Raw genomic sequence first — 14,743 nt, forward strand, 5'->3', positions numbered from 1 at the left:
TTTTGTGGCTCAAACATGTAAACGTGTGTCAGCGTCACGGAAATGCTTGCTGGATCCTTTTTCTAGTTGCTATTTGATTGTCAGTTTTTAAAACACGCTTCTCAGTGCTGTGCTCAATTGACTTTTATTTTCACTTTACAGGGACTTTAATAATAATCCATATTGAAAAGCGAATCAATCTATGACTGTACGGTCAACAGTGTGCTTGCGTAACCGCTAACAGACTTTTCTCGACCTTAACTTAATTAATGCGTCCCCGCATCCATTTTGTGATGGCGAGGACCACTTTTAAGCGTGTGTAGCATGCGGTAGTTTGTGCCGTTTCTATTTGTTTGGTGCATTTTAGCACAGTATTTTTTTTGCGGTCAACATATTGCAAAGTATGTTCAAATACTGTGTGAATCTTGTGCTCTTCCTCCCATGTTTTCTCTTCTTTATAAGTGTTTGTTTGTGTGTTTTCCTGTGCGTGAGCGTCTCCTAACTCCCCTGTATTCTTCTTGCAGCGGGCGCATTCATTATAAGGACATGTACAGTTTATTGCGAGTTATCGACCCGCCTCTGGGCTTAGGCAAGAAATGCCCCCATAGGGTGGCCTGCAAGGTTTGACTTTCATTCAAACAAAACTTCTCAAGCACACTTGCTAGCGACAGCATCCAGGAATGGAATGAATGCTGCTTTATTGTTTTGGAGTTTTTTTTTTGGGAGGGGGGGGGTCCTTTTTCATTTCACTTTATTTATTTATTTTTTAAATCTACTTTTCCACCATTATCAACTTGCATTCTGAAATGCTGAGAGAATGTGCGGGACAATGCAGATCACACCCTGAGATGCATGTGAAGTGCTCAAAGTGCAATAGAATACAAAAAAAAAGAAGGATTCTTCATTATTTGAAGGATCATAAATTTGATCTTTTTTTTTCTTTAATTAGTTTTATTTTGTTGGTTAGTTGTGGCTCTAATAAGGCAAACTACGGTGGCCCACTGTAGTGTTGCATTGTTCTTGGTTTTGGGGGGGTTTGGGGAAAGACAGAAACTGCATTGACACCCCTTCCTCCTCCCCCCTCCCCTCCCCTTCCTCCCCTTCCTCCCCTTCCTCCCTCCCTCCCTCCCTCCCCGTGTGAGCAGGAATGGCTTGGTGCCTGCTGTCAAGCTCTGGCCTGCTCGGCTGTGCAAACACACGTTCATGTACAAAACACACACAAACATGCTCGCCAAAGTGCTCTCACACAAATCTAGTTGGAAAATATTTTTAAAAAAATAACTGACTTGAATGTGATGTATGTGATGCCCCAAAATCGCTTCAGACACATTTTTAAAAGTGTACGGGTTTTTTTTGGGGGGGGGCTTGGATAAGATGAATCAAACCATTTGTGAGGGTGCACTGCATTTTTGGAAATAATCTGTCAAATGTGGATTTATTTTAGGAGTGCTTCAGCACCCCCAAAAATGGGCTAGGTTTACCTATGGCTAAATGTCATGTATTTACCTCTGGTTCTATTCCCAGTTAGTTCGTTCAATTTATGTATACTACGTATATGCCACTGGGACTGGATTGATGGCAAATGCTAATCTAGGTATGCACAAAAATGTTTTCAATGTCCTTGGAATTGCAATTAGTAAATCCGACTCACGAGAATACTAGAATCCACCGAGATCCCAAGCATACTTGTATTTTGAAAATAAAGGAGATGCTTTTCTGCCGTTCTCGATAACCTGAAAGTGAGAAGAAGCCTCAACAGTGTCTTCAAATCAGCCCAATAACCTTGTCTCTTTTTTTTTTTTCTTTTGGTATTTCTCCCACTCTGTCCTTCACCTCATTGCTAACTGAATCCCCATTTCTAAACATCCATCCTGTCTCTGTCTCTTTCTCTTTGCTTTCCTCCATGTCTTCTCTGGCTTGGTTAACGGGTTGGTGGCACTGGCTGATGGTGCAGTGGCAGGATCAGTTGCAGGCAAATGTATGACATGCTGAGGCACATGTGTCCTCCACTAGGCCTCGGGAAGAGGTGTCCTGCACGGGTGGCCTACAAGGTTAGAGAGGACCCCGCCCTAAATCTCCAATGGGGGATGAACGGGTGTGGGCAAGGGTGGGCGGGGGCGGCGCTAGAAGGTGCTAGTAAGATGGTGTAATCTTTACTGGTGTTGTTTTGTTTGGTTCTATTTCTATTTTTTCTGTTTTGTGGAAAGTGGGGGTGGGCTGGTCATTGTTGTGGTTGTTTGTGTGGCAGTGTGGACATTTTGGGTGGAGGTAGGGAAGACCAATAGTAGCAGGTGGGCTGGCGCAAGGGACGCTTATCCACAGGAAGGAACGAAAAGAGGGACCTTCTCAGCTCGTTTGCACCATGCTGCTTGGACACCACCAATTGCAAAAATAGGATTCCAAAAGCACCACCCCACAGACAGACAGACAGACAGACAGACAGACAGACACATCCCACCTACACAAAAAGCATGCATGTGCAGCAGTGCTTGGAAAGTCCGCCAGACTTGTGTCCTCCGACTCGTTCCTTCCTGTGGATGGGGCAAAACGCATTCATACATCCATCCGTCCGTGCGTGCAAAGAATGAGGTCACACGCACCCACCCACGCACCCAAGCACGCACGCAGAGACGCTACGTGTTCTTTGCTATGGTAGAGAGAGCAGAAGGGCTTGTGTCAGTGATGTGTTTTCCTCCGAGAGCCTTTGGTTGCCATACAGAAGCACTTCTTTTCCTGTCACCCTTCATGTAGCAGCGCCGAGCCCCCGAGCTGCCTTTTTTTTTTCCCTCTCTCTCTCTCTCTCTCTATCTGCAAGTCCAATCTTCTCTTTGTCCTTTGGTTCTGTCGTCAATGCAGTTCTATTCTGTTTCCAGCCCCCTCCTTCTCCTCCTCCTCCTCCTCTTGCTCCTCCTGCTGCTCCTCCACATCTCTGCATCCCACCACTCGCCTGCCCCTCTGCATGGCCCATCAGCGTAACTACCTTTTCCATGAACGTGCTAATCCAAATGATCTGCACCAACACCATTTTTTGTCCGAATAGAGATATACAAGAACCCAAAGGCGATTATTAGCACACTGTGGTCATTTTAATGAGTCACCAGAACATATGCTGTGTCTCCTCTGGGTTTCATTAACAGCATCATGCAAATATTCAAATGTATTTTCCATTGGCTACTAAATGTGACGTATAATGACATTGAACAGTCATCCAAATCTGATTGTATTCATAGAAAGCGATCAATTACCACCAGGTTCATGGAGTACTTTTGTCCCAATCTGCCAAATGATCCACTTAAAGCCTCCTCCCTGAACTCCACCTCCGACCCTGAAACTTTTCCCCGCTCAATAATGCTAATCTGCCTTGCGAGTGACATTTTGTTTTCATTTCATAAGCAAAGCATGAGGCCAAATGGAAACGTGGCCAAGTTTAGTTTCTTCGTCTTGACAGGATGACGACAAGGTCTTCGGGCAGGACGGCTTTCTGACCGACATGGCCAACTGCTGCTCGCTCTTCTTCTTTTGCTTTCCCTGATCATTTCTACTCGCTTTCTCAAGCTACATAAACTAACACTTGACCTAGTATAATTTTTCTTTCATTTGTTTTATCTCCATCATCTGTTTTGGCTTTAACACTCCCCACTTTTGACTGTTGTATTATTGATTCACTTAAAACCCATGACGCACCTTTTTGCTTTTTGGCGGGTTCCTTTATTATTATTTTTTCCATCTTTTTTCCGCAGAATGCTGCTCTCTCTCACCTATTAACCCCCCAAGTCTGTGTTCATTTATCCACACATAGGACAGCAAAGATTTACTAAAAGAGCCCTTTGCTCCATCATCCCAGCATAGCGTAATTCTCTTCAATAGATGAAAATAATGCACCAATTCATTTGAATGTCGCCCCACACGGGATGCTTTGTGTGTACGGCTGCGCAGCTGCTTGTCCCGTGAGGCATATGCTGTGTGTGTCTGTGTGTGTGTGTGTGCGTTGCATGCTTGCATGGGGAACTTTGGTTAGCGGGGAGTTGACATTTGAAAAAATATCCTCGCAATGAAGGAGAAGCCTTTGTAGGTTGCATGCTTTGCTGCATGTGTGGGTGGTCGCCGTCTTCCTCTTAGCAAACACACTCAATGTGTTTGTTGTGTGACTTGATGTTTGTATTTCTGAACGTTACAAGCCAACAAGGCCTCGAAAAGAACGAACCAATAAGCAAAAACCAAAGCGCACCCTCAGGCCCCCCCCACCTCCCGTCCCGTCCCACAAGATGTCTCACGCTTGGTTTTGGTTTATTGGTTCCGAGCAGGTCTTTGTTGAGAACCTCCAATCCCCACTTGAGGAGCTGTGGCTTTAATTCTCCGCCGTACAACTCATTTGGTCTTGACAAACTGAAAACTAATTTGACTTTGCCAAATTTGGGTGAAACTCACAACAGCTTCTTTGCCCCCCAACCAACCCCACCCCAACCCCTGAGCCCATTCCCAGTAGCCTCTGGCCGTGTCACTTGGAGGTTCCGCAAACATTTCTAACCATATTTGTTACTCAACCCGCTTGGCCCTCCCCACAGAGACTGCTCCGCATGGATCTGCCCGTGGCCGACGACAACACGGTCCACTTTAATTCCACCCTCATGGCTTTGATCCGCACGGCGCTGGACATCAAGATCGCCAAGATTTCTGAAGGTGCACAATCTCGCTTACTTTCTTTGGAACATATATTGCTGTCCCAAAATGTATTTTTGATGCTGATTAGATTTTTTTTTAAATGGACTCACCTAGTAACAGCATTTTTCTTTGTGTTTGTTTTCTCTTTGTCTCTTTGTGTGAATGTCCACACTTTGTGTCTTTGTTGCTGTGTGTGTTTGTGAATGTTTTTGTCCCAGGTGGTATTGACAAGCACCAGATGGATGCAGAGCTGAGGAAAGAGATGATGGCAATCTGGCCCAATCTCTCCCAGAAGCATCTGGACTTGCTGGTTACTCCCCATAAGTGTAAGTTGCAGTGTACAAGGGCGAGTGCACGACGTGGCCCGGCCCGGCCCGGCCCGGCCCGGCCGCCCCGCGTCACCGACTTGAGCGACGTTGTTTCTCGTCCACGCCACCTGAGGATCGCTTCTTTCTTCCAGTCTCTCTTCACTGCTGCACCCTCTGATACAACTGACACAACACAACACAACACAACACGGCACACAAGGAACGAGGCTAGCAACTGCAAAGCCTAAAATCAGAGGGTGCCTTTCTATAGAGCAACTCTCTATAGATGTCTTTTCACTTCCGGGCCAGTCAGAGTTGTGCATATGTAAAATATCGAATATTATGGTTCTCTTAAAAATGATCAAAAATATGAAGCTGACGTATTCTTGCGGTTTGTTTAATGCATGCCCTTTATCACTATGCAGTAATGCCTTGAGATGCAAGGAACAATTCTACAAAATAAAATCAAGTTGTCTTTTTAAAACGCCACTGTTGGCGGAGCAACTCATGTAGACAAGCAATACAACAAAATTCAGGCAGACATTTATTCAATGGACTATGACTCTATTCTACTGCCCGCCCAGTGGTCATGTAATTAGATTCTTGACAACGTATTTATTTCATATTTAAAAAAACAATTGGAGACCTTTTCTTTCCACATTACAAACATTTTATTTTTTTGTGGGGTGGGGCTGTTTTGGATTACCGGCATTCCCGTTCAATTTAAACTCTCATCTCAAGGCACCGCTGTAGTATTAACTCAAACCAGGAAAATAAAAGAGAACACATGTGGCCAAGTTTACAACTTTAAAAAGCGCACCACAAGTCTGTGATGCTGCTTCTGCTGTTTAAAAAAAAGAAAGAAAAAAGATCTGCCTGTGAAAAGACATTTTGCTCAATGTCCGTGTGTGTACTGGTGTCTTTGTTGGTGTGCATGCCTCACTCACCTTTCTCTACCATTTCTGGCGCTCAGGGTCCATACCAAAGGGTCTAATCTTGCAGGGTAACTTGTCATTCTCTCAGCAGCGACAGACCTGACAGTTGGCAAAATCTATGCTGCCATGATGATCATGGAGTACTACCGGCAGAGCAAGACCAAGCGCTCGCAGGCACTCCGGGACGAGCAGGTAATGCATGTTTGCCCCGCTTGGACCTGTCGGGAGAGCAGCACAAAGTGGGCTCGTCTTCACTCACACACACGCACACACACAGGCTGGGTCTACAGTATGTGCCAAATGAAATATTGCATGAAAAAGGAAAAGAGACATGTATTATTTGCAGTCAAATCCATAAGTATTGGGACATGGATGCTCTTTTTAGCTGCTTAGAGCAAACAAAGAGAATGGTATAAATGTCCCAATATTTATGGAATGAACAAATGGAAGCACCTCCTAGTTGTAGAAATAACAGTGCTGCCATCTGCTGCTTAAAAGATTTCCCTTCTTTCTGTTACCTATTGAGATGTATTTTTTGTTTCTAAATTCAGCCCCCAATTTCTTCATAAGGCAGAAGCAGCAACTTTACTTTCTTATTTTAAAGCGATCCCATACTAATGATAATAATAATAATGTGCATATACTGTACCTCCACCCATTGGTTGCATTTTTTTTGAATTGGTGTTATGGACCTGCCTTGTGTCATGAAGATACCTTTTCAATTCTAATACGTCTGAAACGTAAATCCCTCGACCTTGCACTTTTTGCGGCCAGCGTCAATCCCTCCTCTTCCCTTTGACTTGTTCCCGCAACGCTGCCTTGTTATATAATGCATCGCCTGAAATTGCCTGTTATTTGTGTTTCTTTAGTTTAATGACCGAGCTACCTTGTGCAAGGCCATTAGACATTTAATCGTGGCATTGTTGGATGCCAGCAGCCCTGCACCGCACCACACCGCACGGCCCGGCCCGGCTCTGGTCCTGCTATGCTCCTTGCCATGCCCCATTTCCCTGTCGGTCTGCCTGATAGCCGGCGATGGCCGTGTCGTATATCTCACACAGAATCGAACGCCATTACTGTTTCAGCGCGTGGAACCGCCTTCCCCCAGCCAGGACGGGGCTCCGGCCCTCAACAACGCCCTCCCTCCACCTGAGACGACCGACACGATGAGCAGCCTGTGAGTCTGGATTCTGACGGAACGTTTGCGCGCGTGTGTTTAACGGTGTGTGTTTGTGTGTGACAGCCCGGTGGAAAGAGGGGTGCCGGAGAGCCACTCGTGGGTCACGGCTCGAGCTCAGGAGATGTCCCAAAAGGTCGGAAGCTGGAGTCCTGAAGATGGCCTGGGAAGCATGACCACCTCCCAGGTAAAACGCTCGCCACAATGCAGGCGGGCTCACACGCAGGTACTGCAATCCAGCGTACCTGGTAAATCTCCGTTCTCTCCTGTCCAGTCCACCATTTGTTTGGAAACTCCATTTTCAATCATGAGCACCACTTTCGAACATAGTGTACCTACCCAAATTAGAATTCCCAAGTTGGAAATGGGAACGCTTGCCATGATACTCATCTGATCTTCTCATTGAGTCCATGACCTCGCCCTCGCTCGCTCGCTCGCTCGGCCCGGCTGTTCCTTCCTCCCTGATGTCACAACATCTCCTGCTCTCCTGCTCTGTTTACAGACGGTAGAGATGAGAGAGATGGGGCAGGATGGTTACTCGGATACTGAGCACTTTCCACCAATGGAAGGCCACGGCAGGGCCGCTTCCATGCCCCGCCTACCAGGCGACAACCAAGTGAGCAGCATTGTCACCTCCCCCAACTTGTGTCTCCCTCCTCACCATCTTCTGTCTTTGCTAAATGATTGCTGTGGTTCTTCATACATTTGGAATGGGACCGAGATTGAATATTTTTGCCAGGATGCTCCTTCCTGGTTGTAAAAGAACCACCAGCAAGGCAAAGTGTGACCTTTCCATGTGGTCTTCTTCTCCTCTCTTCCTCTCATATCTTGCATGTGATGGCCCTTTCCATCCATCCACCCGCCCAGCACCCTCATTCATTTTGTGCTCTGGTTGTCAATGCACAAAACATGCACAATGTGCACACACTACGTAGTGGGACCCTTGATTGTACTAAACTTGAAGTTTTATTTGTCTTCCTTCCCGCTGAAGGTTGATGAGTTTCTCGCGTCCCCAGCTAGCATGCGCTCCGTGTGTGTGTGTGTGTGTGTGTCTGTGTGTGCGTGCGTGTGTATCGAGGAGTTCACCCTGCTTCTGTCCGATTGTGGTACTGTGTGTGATTGTGTGTATGTGCGTATCTTGTAAGTATATTTTATCATTGCTTTATTTTCTTTTTCTGTGAGGGCCTATAAATGAGTGCTGCTTGAGTGTCTAATTGGACTTCCTTTGGTGTCTTTTTTTGAGCTGGCCCACCAACTACTGTATTCCTCCCTGTCTTTGCTTTTTTTCCCATTGTGAATCTACTCATCTTTATCTCCCGTCTGTCTCCCCATGCTCCTGTGTTGTCGTGGTTCTGCTTCATTTGTGGCTGTGTGTGTGTGTGTGTGTGTGTCTGTGTGTGTGTTTTCTTTGTGCTCACAGAAGCGGAGGAAGGGGAAGCAGCGTGGCAGTCACCTCAGTGTATGTACCCTGTCTTCCCTGTCTTTTTGTTTTTCCCGCTCTTCTCATCTCATCCATGTCACTCTGATTTGGGCTTATTCCCACCAAGAAGTTCAATTTGGTTCTGTTCTGATGAGTAGGGACTTGCTTGCATTTCTGTTGGAACCATTCTTTAAAAAATATTTTTTATTTTTTATTATTATTATTATTATTGAGTGGACCATCGGGGGGAAAAAAATGACAGTGTCGACTCCCACCCACAAATTTGATCCATGGAAAAGAGAAGAGTGTGGATTGTGTAGAATAGGTTGACGACAGTATGATTTGATTGGTCTTGGTTTGTGGTCACCTTGCGGGACCTAGTACACGCTACAATTCTTCTGACCCTTTTGTGTCATTTTATTAAGTGCAAATTTGTCCAGCATGAGCTTATCTGGTGACGCTGACGAGTGATTTGAGCCTCTTGGCTGGCCGGCTGCAGATTTGTAGCACGCTGCCTCTCGTCATTAACAAGCGTGCCCGCTTACTAACGAATGGGGTGATTGCTCTGGCGTTGTCTGTGCCTCCATGCCATGAATGTTTTGTTCTTTTTGAAGTCTTGCATGCAAGTTTGTATTGAATGTAAGCGAGTGATGGGCGCATGCTGTGTGCCAGATGAGGAATGACGTGAGTGCAAATGCTGGGATTGTTGGCGCCGCTCAGATAATGTGGTTCTTATCAAACGTACACTATATGGACAATATTGAAAATGTCTTCATTTCCAACTTTGTGACGATAGATTGAGAAATCCCCCCCCCCCCCCCCTTCCATTCTTTTTCCGGTTCCGGTTAGGTGACTTTGGCATCAACCACCTTTTGGGCTGAACGAGAACAATTTGTTGGCTGAGTCGCCGCCGTAAATGTTCATCTCCATTCAGTGAAGCAGCTGACGTTGATCTGGCGCGTTATGCAACACCACTGACATAATTAATGCCGAAGCCCATTAGTGTTTGAAAACTATATTTCATTTGACCGACCTCTATTATAGTGATTAAGGAGTAGGGAATGACTGACGGATTCTGAACACAGCCCAAGTCTATTTCCCCCCCCCACCTCCTTGGAATTGTCCTCAGCAAGTCTGCCGATGCCTTTGTCCATATAGTGTACTTGACTTAGCAACTTTGTAGGCAACGTAGGCGACATTGGCTCGGTCCTGCTGTTTTGATCCACGGCAAGCCTCGATGTGCGTGTGCGTGCGTGCGTGCATGGCCGGAGCGAAGCACTTTCCTACTGCCTGGAATGTGCCATGTTCAGGGGATTTATTTGAAATGAGGATGGAGTAATGATGCAAGTCACACGGACCCTTTTATGGCTTTTTTAAGAACTGGGAAGCATGAAGGCATGGCCGTTTGCCATCATGTCTGACTTTCTTGCTGATTTGTTGCATTCCTTCCCAGTTTGACAACTGGCAATTTTTCAAATGATGCAAGGTGGAGGCGTTTGTGTTTAAAAATCAAACACAACATGAACACACTAAATGAGTCCAGACTTGAAATGAATCTCCCAGCACGCGTCCTTCCATGTTTCTGCCGTAGACCATCAGCGACAACAGCCCCATGAAGCGCTCGGCCTCCTCGCTAGGTCACAGCAGGTCGGGACGTGGCAGCAGAGACAAAGGAGGCCCGGATGCCTACAACGCCGATCGCGTCATACCCGAGGAAGGTCGGCCTTCCCGGCACGGGCACAGGAGAAAAGAACGCGGTCATCGGGCCTCCGAGAGGTCGCTGAGTCGCTACGCGGAGGCTGACGCAGGTTGGAGGCGGCATTGGCACACACCGACGCACGTCATATAACGTCTAACGTCTGCTCGCAAATGAAATTCATGTTTTAAATCCCGATGAAAAAAGAAAATGCTGGTTGGCAGTCTCGTGATTAGCATTAGCGTTGGTGGCCTCACACATGTCGCATACTAATTCTCTCCCGTGGGGTTTTGGCACAGACGCCCAGTCAGGTGACCTGATGTCCAGGGACAGGGATCGGGATCGGGACAGAGATCGCGGCCGCTCCAAAGACCGCAAGCACCATCACCATCATCACCACCATCACGGTTCCGTGGACAAAGAACGCTACGTGGCAGAGCGAGGCGGCGATTACGGCCGCAAGCATTCTCGTGACAGAGAGCCCGACAGGGAACGAGAACGGGACCCGCGATGGTCGCGATCCCCCAGCGAGGGTCGCGACTGCATCACACACAGACAGGTAATTTGATGATCGCAATTTCAAGTGATAATCTCAGTCGGTGCATGCACAAAAATATGCAAATCCTATCATTTACTTGTCTTGGCATATCAATTCACTGGCTAATAGGAACCAATACAAAAACTGCATCAAGGCCTTTGCAAAGATAGTAATGTTCAATTATGATTTTTACATGTGTATAAATGCGGATGTCATTTGCGAGACTTGAGAATTACATGTGGTACTTGCTGCTGGCATCGAGCAAAATCAATGAACCAAGCGACAGTAACTAATAATCTCTGACATCACCAATCAGAGGAGAGCCTTACTGTCTTAGTGACGGCGAATGTTTGCTCCAGCCTTTGTATTGGATCCCTATCGCACATTGTGCAGGCGGGCAGGCAGGCAGACTGGCAGGCAGGCAGGCAGGCACAATGTTGTGGCTGGTGAATGTATGACGTGCAGATATCAGCTGAGTCAGCTAATAATTGATGGCAACAATACAACAAATATGCATACTCGTAGTACTGTATATTTGTTCAATTTCCTCTCCCCCACTCCCTTTTCCTCCATTCCAACATCATTTACGTTTGGTTGAAAAAAACAAATGTATGCACTGCAACCCTATGCATCAATATCAATGCCGAGATATATTTATTTATATATGACTTCAGATCTCCTGTCATGCAAAGTTGCACAGTATAAGTTATAGAATAGAAATAGAATGAATACATGCACAATCTTTGCATGTCTAGCAATTTATTGTGTACCAAAATGGATGTTCTAGAAATGAACCCTTTTTCCTCCTTGTTGTTTTCTCTCCTTTGCATGGCATGTCTTTTTCATCCATCCATCTCCATTCCTCGCACCTGTGCTTTTCTTGTGTGCGTGTCTTCTCGTGCATTTTCTTAGAATACCTCCTCTCCTCCTTCTGGCTCTTGGTCTTCCATCCTCGACTCTATGTTCCGTCGTTGAATCTGTGGTTCGTACTTTTATTTGCTTTATTTCACTTTTCGTGTAGGGCAGTAGTTCGGTCAGTGGAAGTCCTGTTCCATCAACCTCGGGGACTAGCACGCCGCGCCGAGGCCGGCGTCAGTTGCCTCAGACGCCAGCGACGCCCCGCCCCCACGTTACGTACTCCCCCGTAGTCCGTAAGGCCGTGCCCTCGCAACCGGCGGGGCGGGCTCCGGCCCCCGCGCCCCGCCGCTTATCTCCGGAAGTCCCCCAAAGTCAGGTCCCTATGGGTGGCGTTCCGCCGGCCCACCACGGCGTGCCCCGCCAGGGTCATCACCCGCCGCTCCGTTGGGCGGACGCAGACGGAGGCTCCATAGAAGGGGACGGCTGCTTTTACAACCAAAACTACGTGCCCCACCACGAAGCGCCCGGCAACCCCCACCCGCACCCTTTGGCCGGCCACCCACTGCCACCTCCTCCCCAAGGGCAGCCACGCAACCTGCACCCCCTCCCTCCTCCCAACCCCCACCCCCTCCCCTTGCCGCCACACCCGCAGCCAAACCGTACCTCAGCGAGGACCGTCCACCACGTGCCCCCTTCTGCCAACGCCGCCACGCCCCATCAGGGCCAAGTGCAGCCGGGCGTCCAGCGCCGCCTGCCCAACGGTTACCGCTCTTCGTCACCTTCCACACATCTCCACGGACCCCAACATAGCGGGCCTCACAAGGTCCCGCCCCCAGGGGGACACCCTAGAGGACCCCGCAAGGGTCTGCATGAACCCTACTGCGAGAAGGAGCAGGACGACTGGTGCTAGCCCTCGGGGATGGGGGGGACTGACGTGGAACGTCCCGACGACGCCGGGGCAGACCGGGAACGAATCAAATGAGAATGCTCAGACACGATTGGCGATGGAGAGCAAAAAATAAATAAAAAATGCCGAAAGAGGTACCAAACGTGCATTGATGGGACGCAAGTAGGTCAAGAGCTACAGCCACTTACAAGATGTCAAGAGTTGCAACTCAAAACAAAAAAAACATTTTTTTTTCTTTTTTTTTTTTTGCTTCCTCAAGCTGATTTGAAATGTGTCAGCTTGAAAGGAAGCCAATCCCAAGCCCACCCAGCCACCTGTTGAATATTGATGAGTTTTATCATCTCTTTTTAAATAAGAACAAAAATGACGACGAGCCCTCCGCCTTGTACGAGGCCAGAGGCAGTGGCTACGAGAATTGGCGATGTTGGAGGGGGGCGGGGGGGTCGAGGATTTCAAGAACACCCTCTGCCCGGAAACAGAATACTGACGCCGACCTCCGCCATGATGAAGAAAAACAAAACGATGACGGGTTTAACCACCAAACCAGATTCTGCAGCCTTTCTTCTTCTTCTTCTCTTACTGCAGCGGCTGCTTCTTCCGCTTCTTCTTCTTCAAAACACACAAGCTTGAATCTTCTGTTGCACCCTCACACAGCTTTTCTAAGACTTGTAACCCTGTGTGATCCTGCATGAATGATAACAGAAAAAAAAAAAGAAGAAGAATACTAGCAACAATGAGAATCTACTGTATGTAAGGGGGAGGGACATTTTTCTTCCTGTTGTAGCCTGTAGGTTTGCGCCCATTGGGGGTGAAATTTGGCTTTCTCTCTCTTTCTCCCCCTTTTGACGGTCTTCTCTTTGTAACCTCATATTCACTCAAAAAGGTCATAGAGAGAAGTCACGTGTCATTGTAAGTAAGAGAAAAAAAGAAAAAAAAAAAAGACTTTTTGCTTGCGTGTCTCTATGTTGTGTGCCAAATGCCTGCCACTCATACAAGATGGAAATGCACTTTTTTTCTTCTGAACTTTTCTAACAATGGTGATAATCTTACAATGATAATCTGGCAAGCAGGGTAAAGTGGATTTCCGAGCTCTTCCCGCGGGGCACTCCGGAGAGATGTTGACGGACGGACGGACAGAAAGGTGGAGAAAGGAGAGAAACTGGTTGTTTTCTTTGACCGTAATAAAGGGAGCCCATATGTGGGATCTAACGGCCTGACAACGGGTGAGTCACTGTCTTAAATTCATTAAGGTGCCCAGAGAATTCACGTCTTAAATAATCATTCCCAATTGAAATGAATGGAAATGCCATTAATCTGCTCCAGCCTTCCAAAATAGGACTAAAATTGTTCAAATATCGCTCACTCACTTTTGTTTTCCTATCATTAGCATTCAGAGCAGATCATTTTAATTAATACGTACATGTGTAATTCTCCTACTTTTACTTTGACGGTAAACTTTTTTCCAAATTCCCATCGTGCACTGAGGCGGTTCCACCTGTGACCTTCATGAGAGCGTCCCTCAGCCCACATACAAAAACATTTGAGCTCAATCTGCCACGACTACCAATCTGCCTTGGAGGTCACAAAGGGTCACAGGCAAGTGCTAAAAAGATGTCGCTCACGGCTTTGTTATGGTCCAAGAAAACACTTTGTATCGCTCATGTGTATATACCGAATTTCTTTCTGTGTTTCTACGTGTGCCTCCGACTAACACATTTTATAACACTGCTGTCAGCATTTTTAGCGTAACTTATTTTCTGTTTGATCACATATTGACCACAGAATGCATCCCAGGATAAAAAGGTAAAGACAAAAAAAAAACATAAACCTATCAGTGTCTTTCCAACCTCAGCGGAATGTCACGGACAAGTATTTTTTCACTTTGGAATGAGATAGCACACAAGGTATGTAGCGAATACATGTGGTGAGTGTGTGTGTGTATGTGTGTGTCTGTGTGCGTGTAACACAGAGTTACAATTTTTTTTCATTGGTTGCATATTTTTCTTTCTGCCTCCCAAAAAATCGTGGGTGTGTTTGTCTTTCGGTGTTTGTGCGGCACAATCCTTGACATCCCGTCTTAAGTGTGGAGAATTTTTTGGGGGGGAGGGTGGATATTTTGAAACCTTAAAAAAAAAAAAAATGTGTGTACGTATGTGTGAGATGTCAAATTTAATGGAACGCGCAAAGCTCAGATCACTCGCTATGTTTTTTTTTTTCTTTTGTCTATGCTGCAGTGAAAGCCACACTAATTAACCATAGCAAG

The 14,743-nt window shown here is 46.7% G+C and overlaps 1 protein-coding gene across 17 annotated transcripts in view; it reads left to right on the forward strand.

Moving 5' to 3' along the window:
• Positions 1–14,307, forward strand: part of cacna1aa (calcium channel, voltage-dependent, P/Q type, alpha 1A subunit, a) — a 39,985-nt gene extending 25,678 nt beyond the window's left edge. For 4 of the 17 annotated variants that reach the window (XM_049744006.2, XM_049744012.2, XM_049744016.2 and 1 more), the window contains 11 exons: positions 504–600; positions 4,545–4,659; positions 4,860–4,967; positions 5,973–6,076; positions 6,946–7,061; positions 7,128–7,248; positions 7,564–7,677; positions 8,482–8,520; positions 10,073–10,289; positions 10,477–10,736; positions 11,737–14,307. In XM_049744006.2, the coding sequence (XP_049599963.1) occupies positions 504–600; positions 4,545–4,659; positions 4,860–4,967; positions 5,973–6,076; positions 6,946–7,061; positions 7,128–7,248; positions 7,564–7,677; positions 8,482–8,520; positions 10,073–10,289; positions 10,477–10,736; positions 11,737–12,483 (2,038 nt within the window). In that variant the 3' untranslated portion in view covers positions 12,484–14,307. Of the gene's footprint in view, positions 1–503; positions 601–1,933; positions 2,031–4,544; positions 4,660–4,859; positions 4,968–5,972; positions 6,077–6,945; positions 7,062–7,127; positions 7,249–7,563; positions 7,678–8,481; positions 8,521–10,072; positions 10,290–10,476; positions 10,737–11,627 lie in introns of all 17 variants that reach the window. The other 13 variants (XM_049744009.2, XM_049744020.2, XM_068653394.1 and 10 more) reach the window with 8 other exon arrangements.
• The last annotated feature ends 436 nt before the right edge of the window (positions 14,308–14,743 follow it).

Source organism: Syngnathus scovelli, chromosome 16, assembly GCF_024217435.2.
Source record: "Syngnathus scovelli strain Florida chromosome 16, RoL_Ssco_1.2, whole genome shotgun sequence".
In the NCBI taxonomy this organism is placed as follows: Eukaryota; Metazoa; Chordata; class Actinopteri; order Syngnathiformes; family Syngnathidae; genus Syngnathus; species Syngnathus scovelli.